The sequence below is a fragment of the Chiloscyllium plagiosum genome, chromosome 7 (genome assembly GCF_004010195.1).
Source record: "Chiloscyllium plagiosum isolate BGI_BamShark_2017 chromosome 7, ASM401019v2, whole genome shotgun sequence".
Lineage (NCBI taxonomy): Eukaryota > Metazoa > Chordata > Chondrichthyes > Orectolobiformes > Hemiscylliidae > Chiloscyllium > Chiloscyllium plagiosum.
Window position 1 is genome coordinate 18,625,541 of NC_057716.1, and position 16,335 is coordinate 18,641,875.

Sequence of the window (16,335 nt, forward strand, 5' to 3'; positions counted from 1 at the left end):
TGCTTCTGTGGGGCCGTCATGAGGGATAGTTGCAGGAGCCCTTGGACCAAAGCAAGGATGGCAGTCAGGGTTACCCCAATGAAGGGTGGGATTTCAAGGGGACAGTGGGAGTGGAGTTGGTACTAGTGTCATGTCAAGGATGGGGGTTGATTTTCCATGGGTCACAGTGGATTTGAGGCAGAGATAGATAAGTTCTTTATTAGTAAGTGGACCAAGGGTTACAGGGAAAAGGCAGGAGAATGAGGTTGAGAATCATAATAGCCACGATCAAATAGTGGAGCATATCTGATGGACTGAATGGCCTAATTCTTCTTCTATATCTTATGGGTCCCTCTGTTGGATACTCCCCTAACTGGACCCATAGACATACACACCAGGATAAAGTATCAGCAGAGGTGGGATGAGGTCTTTCAGGACTTCAGTTGTCCTTTGAGTAGGATGACTGTCCTTAACCCTTCCTGTCCTGGGTTGAATTGAAATGGGAGACAAGGAAGGAGGTGATAGTTTCTCCACTTCCTACCACCTTACCTCCATAAGTGCATGCACTAAATTCTTGAGGAAAGGAAACTGCCGTACTTAGCTGCTCTGGTCTACATGTAACTCCAGTCCCACAGCAACGTGGTCGACTCGAAACTGCCCTCTGGATAATTAGGGATGGGCAATAAATGCTGTCCAGCTAGCAACATCCTCATCCAATGAATGAATAAAAAAAAACCTCTTGACAGTGCAGCACTTCCTCAGTACTCTGCTGAATGATCAAATATGAATGTGTCATCAATTCCTTGAAGCAGGACTTGAATCCTTAATGCTCTGACTTTGACATGAGACTGTAACTGATACAAGGCTTAGAGACTTGTCTGATAAATGCGTAATCAGATGCGATGAGTGTATTGCAGTTGGTATCTCATTTTCTATGTTTATATTGTCAATTTTTGGGAAATGTCTTTGGACCTGTAATCTGCCTTAAGTCTCCAAGGTGGAGAAAACTCATCAGTTTCAGCAACTTTGGAGAGCTTTGGAGTGTGCAGAGGTGCTTACACCTGGAAGCTTCCCTGCGTCTAGTAGCTCATGAGGCAGACAAAGCATGCACTTTTATCTGTTTCCAATCCTGGAGTGGGACTCGAAACTGAAGCTTCTGTTGAAAGGCCAGGGATTGTCTACTGCACCATGAGACCTGTGACTGGTGCAGCTGTTCACTGTGTGAAGAACACACTGGCCTAACCATGTGATGTGCAAGGAATAAGACACTGAACAAGTTGTGAATTGGTTTTGTGGAACCCATTTCCTCAACAAATCATTCCACTGGACCTCCCACTCTGGGGTCTCAGATTGGTGAAAGAAACTACAGAAAGAAGTGTCACATGGTGAGCATTCAAATTCAATCGTAATTCTGATTTCTGCTTCCCCCCCCACACAACACTCTTTAAAGTTATCCATCAAAGTCTGCAGCCAATGGTACAACCAGACTGACCATTGCTTCCTAGCCCCCATAGATCCATCATAACTACCAGGGCAGATCTACTGCATTGTATCCAACCCCTCCTTCCTTAAACTTGAGCCCTTGCCAAAGTGCTGGCTGTTGATCCAGCAATCAGCAGCTCTGTCGCCTTGTCATGATTTATTTTGTGATCATGGGTTTTCTGTACATCATTGTTGTGCTTTATGATCATTGTTCTCTTTATGTGCTCCTAGTTTCACTCCCACCATGCTCCTTCTGACTGGTTTGCCTGTAATATTTCCAACTGCACTTTTGTTTCCTGCCCCTCACTCTTTCTATAATTCTGGCATCTGCTTCCACATGGATTCAAATCCCACTACGAACCTGATCTCAGAACATTGTCAGGGACCGCGTGATTACTAGTCCAGTTACATTGCTCCTATCACTGTGCTACCATCTCCCTATTGTCATGGGTCCTGCTACATCAGCTGTAGATAGATTCTGGGCTCACCCATGATGCTTCTTGAAGTGGAATAGTTTTCTATGATCCACTTCCAGGCATGCTCATATGCGCACAGTCACTTGGGCAAAGTACTGAGGAGTTGATGCAGGGAAGGGGCACAAGGAGAGGTGGAGAGGTATACAGGCAGCTGATGCCACTGATTCTGGACCCCAGAGGGGACATGACACTGAGTGAGGGAAGTGGGAGGTGAGCAAAATCCACTCCTTGTGTTTTATTTCCTCTCCATTTTATTTCTGACTGTTCTTGTCCCCTTGCAGAACGCCCGCCATCAAACGTCCTCCCCCCGCCAGGAGGGTGGGATGGTCCTGGCCGTGGACGTCCCAGGCGCCATCTTCAGCGCACCTCAGTGACCAGCCAGCTGGAGGCACAGGGTGAGCCCAGGCACCATCCATTTTTACCCTTTTCCTTCTCCTCCCTCCATCCCATGCATGGACCACTTCACCCCTGCATGGCACCCTGTCCAATAGCCTGACCTCACTGAAAGGTAATGAAACCTGCCCAGTAGTGTGGCCCACACAAGACTGAGCACATGCAACAAATAGGAGAGTGTCCTGGCTCAATGGCCGGAACAGTCTACTCTTGTTCCCAATTTGTATTTTCCAAACTTGCTGCAGGGGAATAAATTATTCAGTTTTACCTACTGGCATTGAAATACATGTGTGAGCTGAATCAAGTTGGCAGGTCATCAAAAACTCAATGCTCCCAGGCAATTCAACTCATTTCCACATCTTGTCTGCAACTCACCCTGGACTTTGTTTGCTAGAGTGGCCATTGTACTTGTCATGAGTCACGATGGTGAGTGTGAATTCACCATTTGATTTATGTGCCATCACAGCCTGGATTATAAGCTTAGCATCAGTGGCTAGTTTACCCGTCTCTCTGAGTGCACAATACCATCTTGATGTCCTGGAAATGGCAACTTTTTGGGATCAGCTGACTTGTTGGGATCTTCCTTTTCTGTCTAGTCTAGTTCAGCTGCCTGCAGGGCCTTGAATTTGGATATCTAACTTGTGTGTTTGCTCGGGTGGTAAATTTTGGACTCTCAGACAATTGTTATTTCGTGTCTGGTGATGCAACAAGGAATGGTGTTTGTTGTCTAAACATCCCCAAATCCCCACTGACATGGATCATTAAACAAATTGATAACTTGTTGCAGCTCCATAACAAGTACCTGAAATTCCCCTCCCTAAATATATCCCTAAATTAGGGTTGATGCACTCCCACTAGAAGCCAGTGGGAAGGCCTGATCTTCATTAGCCCATTCTTCGAATCACCTTGCCATATGTGGAACATAACAACTAGTTGAGGTTAATTATTGCTGTTCCCTGGTATCAGAATTATTGGGCTTTAGCCCATAGGGGTGCAGGCCATTCTCTTACCCACTGCTCGGAGATTTTAATAATTCACTGGTTTTGGAGCCTGATCAGTCAATGTATGCCAATTGGGATCCTGACCCACATATGACATTGTGGGACATGACTGAACAGGTCACTCCCCAATGCAACCCAGCCACATCCAGTGATCTCCTGCCATAGCCTCCCATCTCCTCAGTGTCAGGGTCATTATATTATTATAATTGCTGAATGTGCCACTCTATTCTGCCCAATCGTCCTTCTATATCCCAGTGAGTTAGCACCTTCATGAGAAGAAGATTATAGTTTTGTGTTTGACAGAGGGCCTGGCAGTTTATTTTAACAGCTAATACCCCATAGGCAAATATGTTCCTTCTGCTGTACCTGTGGGTATTGTTGGAAGCCTTGAGAATACACATGGAAAGCAGGCTTGGCTTGAGCCAGGAATATCATCGGATGTATCTGTTGGATTGGGGATCGTCTAGATTCTGGAGTTGATCTCTGCCTAGTTCTGTATTGTTTTCCAAGATAGAGCATACAGCAAATCAGTACAACTGATGTGTTGTACTTGAGCCACTCCTGCCTTATCTCTGCCCCAAACCATCTCTATCTTCTCATGGTTCCATCCTTATCTGTCTGAGAGTAACCAATATGTCTCTCACAAAGGCCTCTCCTCCCGCCAATGTGGTGAATTTTCTTTTTGAGCCTTTCAGAGAAAGGTAGAAATTCTTTCATTTCTATAATGCCTTTCACATCTACGGAGCTTCCTGTACTGTTCTATATTCATTATTTTTTTTTAAATTGCTTAGTCCATAACTTGACTCTTTTCAGAAAGAGTATTGCCGATGTTTCTCATCTTGCACTCATCAGGACAAATACAATGACACCAAATTTCACATGTGCACAATTATTTATAAAGCAGGAGACCAGGATGTTGATGAGTTGGCAAGTTAATTTTGATGGGCTGTGCTGTTGCCATGGGAAAAGGAAGTCCCAGGGTAATTTGGAAAACTTGCAAGGCTTGAATATAGTCCTTTTGATGGCAGAGAACAGGTCCCTGCGTCAAGACACTTCACTTCTAGCAAGTGTAAGAGAGCCAAACTTGGAGCTTGACCATAGAGGTTTGGCAATGTGCCTCCCTCTTCAACAGTATTTTTTGAATCAGGATCAGCATTGTAATGTCAGAAATGCAGCCAATCTATGCACAGTCGGCTCCCATAGAAAGAGAAGTCATGTGCAGAGAAAGGAGTGAACTGCAAGGAGAGTGAAGATTTTAAAACAGGAATTTGGATACGTGTGGCATTTTACAGGTAAGTTGTGGTTAAGTATTGTGTTTTTATCAAATTGTAATTTAACTGAGTTCTCCAGATTTTAAAAGAGCTGCAAATCATTGGAGGCTTCAGTGTCATACAGTTGTAAGTAGGTATTGATCATTGGGTGAATGGGGGAGGGGTTGACTGGCCTGTGGAAACTGGTGAATGAATTACAAATATTAAGTGGTTATACCTGCAAGAGCACAGAGTGTGAATTGTGTACTGTGTAGAGTAGAAGCTTTTAAAATGATGAGTGGGAATTAGGTGTGAGAAGGAAGCAGATGCTAATTAATATGCATCAAGAGAATGCAGGGAAGCAAATGGAAAATCTGGAGCAAGCTAAGTGAAAAGCACTTTAAATAGACAGTTAATTTCAGTGTAATGGCAAGACAGCTCAGACCTGAAGCCAGCACATTCTGCCCTATGTGGAAATTACAACATGTGTTGTTTATCCCAGACAGTGGTGTGTAGGAAGTGCCTCTAGTACCAGCACTTAAGAATTTTTTTAACTTGTTATACCTCACTGGGATAGCGTGCTGACAATCGAGCCCCACTATTCCTGCAGTCATCACACAAACATGAAACATTTTTAAAGGTACGCAGGATTCTCTAATTTACTTGACAAAAACATGGACCAAGTTTCTGTAACAAGAATTATTATTTATTTTCAATAAACAACTCTAGCTACAGAGAAACAATTTTCTTTATTCATTCACGTGATGTGGAGATCACTGGCCAGGCCAGCATTTGTTGTCCATCTCTAATTGTCTACTGAGCAGGTAAGCGTCAACAACATTACTGTTGGTCTGGAGTCACATGTAGGCCAGACCAGGTAAGAATGGCAGTTTCCTTCCCTGAAGGACATTAGTGAATCCAGATGGGTTTTCCTGGCAGTCAGAAATGGTTTCATGTCATCATTAGATTCTTAATTCCAGATTATAAGCTATCAAAGTATAAATTCCACAAGTTAAAACATTCATCCTCACTTGATAAACTTTCCCATGCAGACACAGGCACAGACAGGGGAAAAACATGGGTGTTTAGAGTGGAGAGAAAGATCGGAAAGGTATTTCAATGGTCTCTGTTCACAGGGTTCACTGAGATGGTACTTTTGGGTTTTTCAAGCTTTGCTGCTCTTTGATTCTCCCTCCCCAGATACCGTCACTTGTTTGCAGGTTGACTGGTTCCCACTTTTATAAAGATCTTTGACAAATCATTTAAAAGTCTTCGTTTACAACAGCTAGAAAGACACAAAAAGTATTATCAGCTTTGAGATGCTTTTCACTGCAGAGCTAAACTAGCTGCTCTTCTCCTCTTCCATTGGAAGCCATTGTCATCAATAACTGGTCCCTCCACAAACCAATTAGTGACTTGTTGCTGGATGAATTGTCCTTACAATGAGTGTCAGGTTACTTGTTTTGAAAAAGTTGAGGTGATCCTTCATCAATCCTTGTTTTTTTTTTATAGTAGTTACTTTCTTAATTCAGTTTGCAATCAAAAATACAGAATAATAAAAAGCTATTATCTTTACAAACTTGAGTCATTGATGTTATAAAGCATGTGGACTTTCTAAGATGATGCATTCCAGGTGGTGATCATTCTAAAGCCCAGACTTTAAGCGATTTAGGTGAGGAAGGTTAGGTCATCAAGTTGAGAAGAGTCTGGGATTGTGATGTTTGCTAAGTTGGTTTTGAGTTTTGAAAGTGAAAGTCATCGTATTCCCAGAGGACCATAGCTTGCTTTCATGAGAGAGCAGCAACTTACTTTCATGAGAGAGCTTGGGGATTGTCATGCCTCAAGAAAGAGGCAAGGCCTTCATAACTTCAGCCAGTATGGGAACTGAACCCATGCAGTTGGCATTGTTCTACATTGCAGACCAGCCATCCAGCCATCTCTGGTCACTGGTGAGTCTCAACAATTTGGAGTGTAGTCTAAATGATATCTGTGACACAATAGGACAAATGACACATGGGGTATGATTACAGGTGAAGGTACACAGCAGAGAATAGAAATGTCTAGTGGATATGATAGTTGAAGATGGAACCAAATCTCTGTGTCCATTTTTTTTTTAGATTAGATTACATTACAGTGTGGAAACAGGCCCTTCGGCCCAACAAGTCCACACCGACCCGCCGAAGCGAAACCCACCCATACCCCTACATTTACCCCTTACCTAACACTACGGGCAATTTAGCATGGCCAATTCACCTGACCCTGCACATCTTTGGACTGTGGGAGGAAACCGGAGCACCCGGAGGAAACCCACGCAGACACGGGGAGAACGTGCAAACTCCACACAGTCAGTCGCCTGAGGCGGGAATTGAACCCGGGTCTCAGGTGCTGTGAGGCAGCAGTGCTAACCACTGTGCCACCGTGCCACCCACGGTGTCAGGGTAAAGGATATCACTGAGGTGGTGAAGGACATTTTGCAAGGGTCAGAGTATAACCAAAGGTTATGGTCCATATTTGAACTAATTATATAGAAAGAAGCTCTTACTGATAGGTTTCAGTAGTTATAGAATTGAGAGAGTGCTGATTGTTATCATCTGGAATGTACCATTTATGTGGGGGAATCAAATTTCGCTGTAATTTTCAAAAAGCAATTGGACATTGATTTAAAGGTTAATTTTGAGTTACTGCTACATTAAGATCCTGGGATTAAGCAGCTATATCCGTAGAGTGACAAGTCAGCACAGTTCTTGATGTTCGCTCTCTTTCTCACAGAAGATGTTTCTGCAGTGTTGTTGGGTTTGTTTAGCACTGTCCAATGAGTCATACCTGTGTCTGCTTCCACTTTTTCTTTCTCTCTTTACTTCATTCTCTCTCCCTCACACTCTCATCCTCTATCCCTGTCACCTCTCTTTTTTCTTTTGTTCACTCTAGATCCGTTAAAACGTCCTAACCCAAATGTGAACCTACCTATCTTCCACAAGTACTGACAGATCTGAACACAGTATTTTAAATACTGTAAAGCTGTACGTTTTTGCCTTCTATGTTAATTGTTTCTTTTTGGGAAATTGCCTGATTACATCCAATTAGAACCCTGGTTGTTAAATGAAGTCTGTGCTTTCCACTTACAAATGCAGCTGTCCTCCTTGTTTCAGAGGTGAGAAGTACATGGGCATGTGGTTGGATGATATCCGCCATGGCAATGGAGTTGTGGTCACTCAGTTTGGCCTGTACTACGAGGGTGCGTTCAGCAACAATAAAATGATGGTGAGTCTTTGTTCAGGTCATTTGGGTAGATGCAAATTTATATACTCTTAATGAGCAAACTGTCCCTGCTTGAGATGAAATCCACATCAGTTTCTGGAACTGGCCGTATGTTTGACTTTTTCTAACCTTTAATCGAATACCTGCAACTCAAAGAAACTCTCATTTGTGAATCATTAATCTCAGTGCAGACTATATATGATGTAGCATATGTAACATATGATGTATGGGGCTCCCAGCAATCTCTCATTGCCACTTTTTGAGGGTTGCGAACCCCAGTGGAGTTGGACCAAAGGGTCTGTTTCCGTGCTGTACATCTCTATGACTAAGTTTGTGAGACATGATTTCCCATGCACAAAGCCATGTTGACTGTCCCTAATCAGTCCTTACCTTTCCAAATATATACAAATCCTGTCCCTCAGGATTCTCTCCAACAGCTGGCTCACCACTGATGTCAAGCTCACTGGTCTATAGTTCCCTGACTTTTCCTTACCACCATTTTTCAGTAGTGGCACCACGTTAGCCAATCTCCAGTCTTCCAGCACCTCACCTGTGGCTAATAATGATACAAATATCTCGGCAAAGGTCCCAGCAATTACTTTCCTAGCTTGTCACAGTTCTAGGGCACACCTGATTAGGTCCTGGGATATATCCACCATTATGCATTTTAAGCAACACCACCTCTATAATGTGGACATTTTTCAAGGTGTCGCAATCTATTTCCCCACATTCTATATCTTCCATGTCCTTCTCAGTAAACACTGATACAAAATACTCATTTAGTATCTCCCACAGTTCCACACATTGGCTGCTTTGTTGATCTTTGAGGGCCCTATTCTCTCCCTCGTTACACTTTTGTCCTTAATGTATTTATGAAATCCCTTTGGATTTTCCTTAACCCTATTTGCCAAAGCTATGTCATGTCCCCTTGTTGCCGTTCTGATTTTCTTTGTTAAGTATACTCGTACTGCCTCTATGCTCTTATACGGATTCACTCGATCTCTACTGTCTATACCTGACATATGCTTCCTTATTTTTCTTGACCAAAACCTCAGTTTCTCTAGTCATCCAGCATTCCCTATACGTACCAGCCCTGCCTTTCACCCTAACAGGAACAATTCTTCGCATACTTGGGATTATTCAGCAAGCACTGTCCAATCACAATCATGTTTAACATTAGTCATGACATCTGAATTGCAAGAATTTGAGTCTGGTCAATACTCTGCCTGTCACGAACAGCCAAACGGATTGGCTGTGATATGATCCAGGGTTGTTGAAGTTGTGCTGATATGCACAAGACAACGAACTTTGACACAATGTCTTTCTTTTTTAACGAGACTGACTGTTGAAATAGGAGTGTATGCTTATTATGTGAAGTTCTTGACATAAATATGAAATGGTATAAAAGTTGGGTTCTGGGTCCCTGTGATGGAGGGGATCCCAACCAACATATTCTGAGCAGTAATCAAGAGTCTGGTTCATTTGTCCAGGGCTCTGGTATCCTGCTTTCCGAGGATGACACCAGCTTTGAAGGAGAGTTCTCAGATGACTGGATCTTAAATGGAAAGGTAAATTGATGAGAAAATTGAAACAACAACAGACATTGCTGACAAAACTCTTAAGAAGGTCACTGGACCTGAAATGTTGACTCTGCTTTCCCTCCACAGATGCTACCATACCGACTGCGTTTCTCCAGCAATTCTCTGGTGTTGTTTCAGATTTCCAGCACCCACAATTCTTTGTTGTTGCTTTAAATGAAAATGTTGATCCAGATTTAAACAGCTCGAGCTGTTGAACAGCAATCTTCCAATAAACCTCTATCAACGATGTTGCCAGGGTTGGAGGGGTTGAGCTGAAGGGAGAGACTGAATAACCAGCGGCTATTTTCCCTGGAGTATCGGAGGTTGAGGGGTCACCTTACAGAAGTTGATAAAATCATGAGGGGGCAAGGATACTGTGAACAGCCAAGGTCTTTTCCCAAGGGCAGGGGAGTCCAGAACTACAGGATATAGGTTTAATGTGAGAAGGGAGAGATTTAGAAGGGACCTGAAGGGCAACTTTTTCACAGAGTGTTGAGTGTATTGAACAAGCTGCCAGAGGTGGTGTCGGAGGCTGGTAATTACCACATTTAAAAGGCATCTGTATGGGTACATGAATAGGAAGGGTTTAGAGGGATATGGGCCAAATGCTGGCAAATGAGATTAATTTAGGATATCGAGTCAGTGTGAAGGAGTTGGACCGAAGAGTGTGTTTCCATGCTGTTCATCTCTATGATCTTGCATTATTTTCATGGCTCGGAGATTGTTCAAGCAGTAGAAGACAAAGAGCAAGGATAATGAGCTAAGCATTACACTAGTTGTTCTTTCCAATTGATATTGCACCAAATGGAAGGAAGATAGTAATGTAATATTTAGCCCATAATCTTTACTTTTTGGAGGCATCTGTACTGAGGCTTTAATAAGCATAAATTTACAAGTCATCAGTGGATTAAGTTATTAAACAAAACTCGGAGCAGATTTCAACACAGCTAATCCACCATTCACCCAAAAAAAGGCTTGTGTGGATCGTTTCTACTGATGAAAAGTTATCAACAGTGCAGGTCCAAGGAGATGTTGAAATCCATGTCTGTTGATCAGTAAACTGTAGAGGTCAAGTCCAAAGCAAAATCAAAAAGGCTAATGTCAGTATGTGCGCTAGATTCCAGGACAAGGGAACATACCTTAAAGCCAAAGCAGTAGATACTAAAACCAAAAGAGAAAATGCTAGAAAATCTCAGCAGGTCTGGCAGCATCTGTAAGGAGAGAAAAGAGCTGACGTTTCAAGTCTAACTGACCCTTTGTCGTAGCTAAAAAAAGGGGAAAAATAGGGAGGTATTTATACTCGGCTGAGAGAAGGTGAGTCATGGCTCCAGAAGCAAAGGTAGCAATAAAGAGGTGATACTGACAGTGCATATAGAGAGATTATAGGGAGATTAGGAGCTGTGAATGACCAAGGCTGAAGCCAGTGCTATGTGACAAGATATGTGGGGGATGGGTGAAGCAGAGGCAAAATGGAAAACAGGGGAGAAGGGTAGCAAAGGGGGAAGAGGAGAGAAAAAAGGTGATGAGAGAGGGGAGCGAGAGAAAGAGACGATCAAGAAATAAGAGGTATAGAACCGTGAAAAAAATATTTAAAAAGGCAATAAAATAAATGAAATAAAATTACGGAACAGAATGAAAACCAAGGGATCGAGATGGGATAATCATCTGAAGTTGTTGAATTCAATGTTGAGACCGGCAGGCTGTAACGTGCCTAGTCGGAAGATGAGATGCTGTTCCTCCAATTTGCATTGACCTTCACTGGAACATTGCAGCAGGCCAAGGACAGACATGTGGGCTTGGGAGCAGGATTGTGTGTTGAAGTGGCAAGCCACGGGAAGGTCCGAGACCCGATTGCGTACAGACCGAAGGCGCTCAACAAAGCGATCACCCAGTCGGCGTTTTGTCTGTACGCAATCAGGTCCCGGACCTTCCTGTGGCTTGCCAGCTCTTTTCTCTCCTTACAGATGCTGCCCGACCTGCTGAGATTTTCCAACATTTCTCTTTTGGTTTCAGATTCCAGCATCCGCAGTAATTTGCTTTTATCCAGTAGATACTAACTGCATTAACAATGTATAAAATAAGATGGATTTACTTTTACTATCCAAGAGTATGAAGGCATATATTAATTTGATTTATTGTCACGTGTATTTATTACAAATAGTGAAAAATCTTGTTTAGTGTTGCCACTCTTGGTACCATCTTCAAACACAGAAAATAAATCAAAAGAAAACATGAAGCCAGAAAAATCAAACAATCTTACAGTCTTGTCTCAGTAAAGCTAGGTGGTCTTTGGAACAGCTCCTGCTTCTAGCTCAGCCATGGGCCTGGATCCGGGCTCAAGGCAGGTATACAGAACATATTTAGGTACAGGCCAACAGTGTCCTCTTTGAATGATGGAAACTTACCTTTCCCAGTTCTGATCGAGTACGTTTTGTGGCCAATCGTGGCAGGTTCCTTTGGTGGAATGCAGGTATACTCGACTGAGTGGAAAGGGGACAGTAACAGGGAAAGGAAAGACTTGCATTAATATAGAATCTTTCACAGCCTCTGGTCACCCCAAAACATTTTTCAGCCAATGTAGCGCCTGTAAAACGTAATTTTAAAGGAAATGTTTGTGCTAATCTGTGCACAGCAATCTCCCACAAACAGCATGTATAATGACCAGATCATCTGTTTTAGTGATATAAATTGAGGGGTTCTGCACAGCCCTGTTTCCGGGGTTACTGTGTCATTGGTGTTTAAATTCTATCTTTAAGCACCAAGATCTGATGGTATCGGAGGTGAATGAACATTTTTGGGCATGTAGTTGGAGGTTTTACATGAGCTCTGAGACACCATAATACCACTGAGGATGCTGTGCTTCATTTCTGCAATTCTGAATCATTGCAAATAAATATGACTTATCCAGGTCTTTGTATCTGCAGGGAATCCTGACCATGCAAAATGGTGACTACTTTGAAGGAACTTTCAATGGAGAGTGGGGTGCAGGGATTAAAGTTGCGGGGACATACTTCAAACCTAACTTATATGAGTCCGACAGTGAGAAATCGCGTGTGCTGTAAGTTGTATTGGTCTTGATCAAAGTTGTGTCTCATCCAAACAACAGCTCTCTCTGCAGACTGTCTGTCAATTATATCTATCTGAGAAATACTAGAACAGATCTGTAATACATGCACAGTTTTTAATGAGTGAGCAGTTTTACAGTAGAAGTCTTGTTTAGTGGCTGGCAATTGTGACTATATTTCAGAACATATGAAATAGAAGCAGACATAGGCCATTCAGCCCCTCAGCTGCTCTACTATTCATCTAGATCATGGCTGATCTTCGACTTCAAGGTCATTTTATCTGCACCATTCCCATTTTCCTGTTAATTTTAACATTGCAAAATATGGTCACTAAATGTCCTTTGATGATAGGAATTGCCACAATACCTGCAGTCGATAGCTATAAAGATTCTCCACTCTGAGAGAAAAGGTTTCTCTTCCCAAATTCTGAGACTAATTTCACAATTTCTAGATCTCCCCACACCCACCAACTGTCGCCCAGTAAACATCCCACCTACATCTACATTTCCAAGTCTTTGTATATTTGCTTGAGAGAGTTCTTCATCATTCTTCTGGACCTAAGAATACAAGCCCAGTTTTTTTTTCTGTTTCTCCTCACATGACAGCCCCACCAATCAGTCTGGTGAACCTTTGTTGGGTTCTTTCTATGACAAATACATCCAACCCTTGGGTAAGGATTGCACTTAGTTGCAGCGCAATGAGGTTTCTGTTGCACTGCACTATAAACTCCATTTCGTTCATCTTTTCCATTGATTCATTTTCTCCCCACTCCAAGCAGAATGTACACGTTTTGGTTGACTGTAGCGATGTGTGCATGTGCCACTTGCTGAAGAAGCTCTCCTCTCATGAAAAGAGGGAAGAAAGTGGTGTTTGGCAGTATGAAGCACTAAGCAGAGCTGGATTCAGTTATCTGATGTGCTTGATACTTGCAGAGAGAACTCAACATTAGAGAACCAAGTTGTGTCCCTTCTTTGCAAGTGGGACATTGAAGTCATTGAGGCATCACTGCCCTGACAGAGATGCACAGGCTTGACACAGATCAGTGTTTAAACCTGGGAATTTCCTCCTCTGTTTATAAAAGCCATATAATTGTGTCTCCTTCTGACTTTTAGATGTTAAGCTTTCATAGTTTCATAAACATCTGGAGTGCGTGAGCAAGACCGAGTGTAGTGAACAGCAAATTTCCCTGTTGATTGCTGCTCCTGGCAGTCTCACAGTTGGTCCCAGTTCTGATTTTCAGAGTCACTGTACATTTTAATGTGTTCACAGGAAGTTGGGTAAACTTGCAGTGCACCCTGATGAGAAATGGAAGGCCGTGTTTGATGAGTGTTGGAGTCAGCTTGGCTGTGAAGCTGCTGGGCAGGGTGATGTCCTGAAGGCTTGGGATAACATTGCAGTTTGTCTCACCACAAGCAGACGGCAGCACAAGGACAGGTGAGTGTCAGTCAGCCGGTAGGTCAGTAGAATTGTCCCAACCTTTGGATCTGATGGACACTTGTTACAGCATGGTTAGCATTCAAAGCCAGAGCAGAACCATCACTCCACCACCACCACCCTTCACCATCCCACCTCACCAAATGCTATTAAATGAGGGCATGGCATTGCTGTTCCTGCCACTAAGGTCTTTGGAGAAATGTGCAGCTTCTGTTGGTACTTACGCCTCCTCCCCAGTGCTTAGTCCTGCCCTTTTTCCTTTTTATCTAGCTAGTTAATTTTTGGTAAAATCCATTGTGTCATTGTTCCAATCCATCCTACTAGCCTCAGGAAGTATCTTTCTCACCTGCAGCAACTGTTTGTAGGCTCATGCCTCATTCAGGCTGACAGTTCAGTGCAGCCTTGAAGAGTTATTTTAACCCAAGACTTTCAAAGACTAAGAATCATTTACACAACAGAAAATGGCCATTCAGTCCATATGTCTGTGCTGCTGTCTAGATGAACAGTTCACTTATCTGCCATTCCACATCATCTCCCTATATCCTAGATGTTCTTTATTTTTCAATAATACTTCAATTCTTTCTTCAATCCATAAAATTCCCATTGTGTGGAAGTAGGCCAACCGCTCCATCAAGTCTACAGCGATCCGCTGAAGAACATCCCATCCAGACCCAACTCCCTCACCTTATCCCTGTAACCATGCATTTCAAATGGCTAATTCACTCGTCTTCACATCCCTAGACACTATGGGCAGTGCATTCCTGATCCTGACCACTCACTGAGTGAAAGGTTTCTCCTTACATTGCCATTACTTCTCTTGCCTTAAAACTGTCCGCCAGGTTCTTGATCCTTTCCAAAATAGGAACAGTTTCATCCTATTTATTCTGTCCAAATGCCACTTGATTTTGAATATCTTCTTCAGTCTTCCCTTATTAGAAAAACAGTTCCCTGATGTTAAATCTGACATTACAGTGGTGGATAACCACACTTCAAAATATTCCACTTCCAGTGAATTACATTTGATGTGCCCTGTGGTCAGGAAGGAGAGCGAAGCAGGCTTGAAAGGCCAAATATATATCCAAGTCCTCCTTCCGGTATAGATCCAAGTTTGTTATTTTACTACTTTGTTAGACAAAGTTTATTTCCACCCTCCACCATTACATCTCCAATTTGGAAACCCAAATAGCCTTCCCATTGTCCTTAAACTGTACAGTCTAGTGCAGTCTGGAGAGTCTCTGCCCCTTCTCGTCACCTTTTCCTTTATTCAAAAAGGTTCTGCAGTTTTGTCCATACTTGGCTCGGTCATTTTATCTGATTTACGTTTCCAGATCAGAGAGATTCCTTCTGATTGATCCCTGAATATTCCAAGTTAACATTTTATGACCACATGCAAAATGAAATGGTACAGGAACCAGATGATGATCAACAGGTGAAGGAAGGAGGGGATGGATTTGACCAGGAAAGTATGGCATACCACCATTGTCTCCTGGTTAAGGTGCACGAGAGCATCATCTGATTAGCAGTAATATTCATGGCTACATCCTGTGTGCTTCTGTTTTCTTCCTCTCTCTCATTCTTCTCTCTCGCGCTCGCTCTCTCTCTCTCTCTCTCTTTCTCCTCTCTTTCTCTTTTCCCCCCTTCTTTCTCTTTTATTTGTCTTTGTTTCTTTCCTCTTTTGCTCTTTCCTCTTTACCTCCATTCCTCCCATTTCCATTCTCACACCAAGCATTTTCTTTCTTGCTCATATTTCGAATGTTTTAACCATGACCATATCTCCACAGTATTTCAAGATTGTTAAATGCTTTGATGCAGTCCAAGCTCATGATGGCTGCTGTGTAAATGCAAGTCCATTCATCTGAGCTTCGTGGCTGTCATCATATGTGAGAACCCAAAGATCGAGAATTCAAATCCTTCCATTGTAGAGTTTCGTAATTCTGTTAACTGATAAGATGGCAGCAAGGAAAGTTAGTCATGTAAACTGCTGAATTATTATAAAGCCTCACTAGTTCACTAATCTCCGTTGTGAAATGGAACCTACCCTTTGCTGGTCTGGCCTACATGTGACTACATTTCCAGTTAAGCAATGCATTGATTTTGAAGTTCTCACTTTATACATAGAAATCCCATCAAAACCTTGCCCCTCCCTATCTCTATAATCTCCTCCAGTCCTACCACTCTTCAAAACATCACTGCTCCTCTAACTCTGGCCTCTTGAGAATCACCGATTTTTATCACTCCAGCATTGGTGGCCATGTCTTCAGCTGCACAGGTGCTAAACTATGGAATTTTTTTTCTCTGAATCTCCAATTCTATCTCCTTTTTTATTCACCTTTCATACACTCCTCAACTTACTACTGTACTTTAATCGATCCTGTGGCCATCCACCCTAATGTCTCCTTTTGCAGCCCACCATCAAA

At 42.7% G+C, this 16,335-nt stretch overlaps 1 protein-coding gene across 6 annotated transcripts in view; it reads left to right on the forward strand.

Moving 5' to 3' along the window:
• The window catches only part of als2b (alsin Rho guanine nucleotide exchange factor ALS2 b), a 123,708-nt gene that overhangs the window by 94,958 nt on the left and 12,415 nt on the right, over positions 1 to 16,335 (forward strand). For 4 of the 6 annotated variants that reach the window (XM_043693128.1, XM_043693127.1, XM_043693130.1 and 1 more), the window contains 5 exons: positions 2,219 to 2,332; positions 7,731 to 7,842; positions 9,330 to 9,407; positions 12,344 to 12,477; positions 13,754 to 13,918. In XM_043693128.1, the coding sequence (XP_043549063.1) occupies positions 2,219 to 2,332; positions 7,731 to 7,842; positions 9,330 to 9,407; positions 12,344 to 12,477; positions 13,754 to 13,918 (603 nt within the window). The remainder of the gene's footprint in view (positions 1 to 2,218; positions 2,333 to 7,730; positions 7,843 to 9,329; positions 9,408 to 12,343; positions 12,478 to 13,753; positions 13,919 to 16,335) is intronic. The other 2 variants (XM_043693131.1, XM_043693133.1) reach the window with 1 other exon arrangement.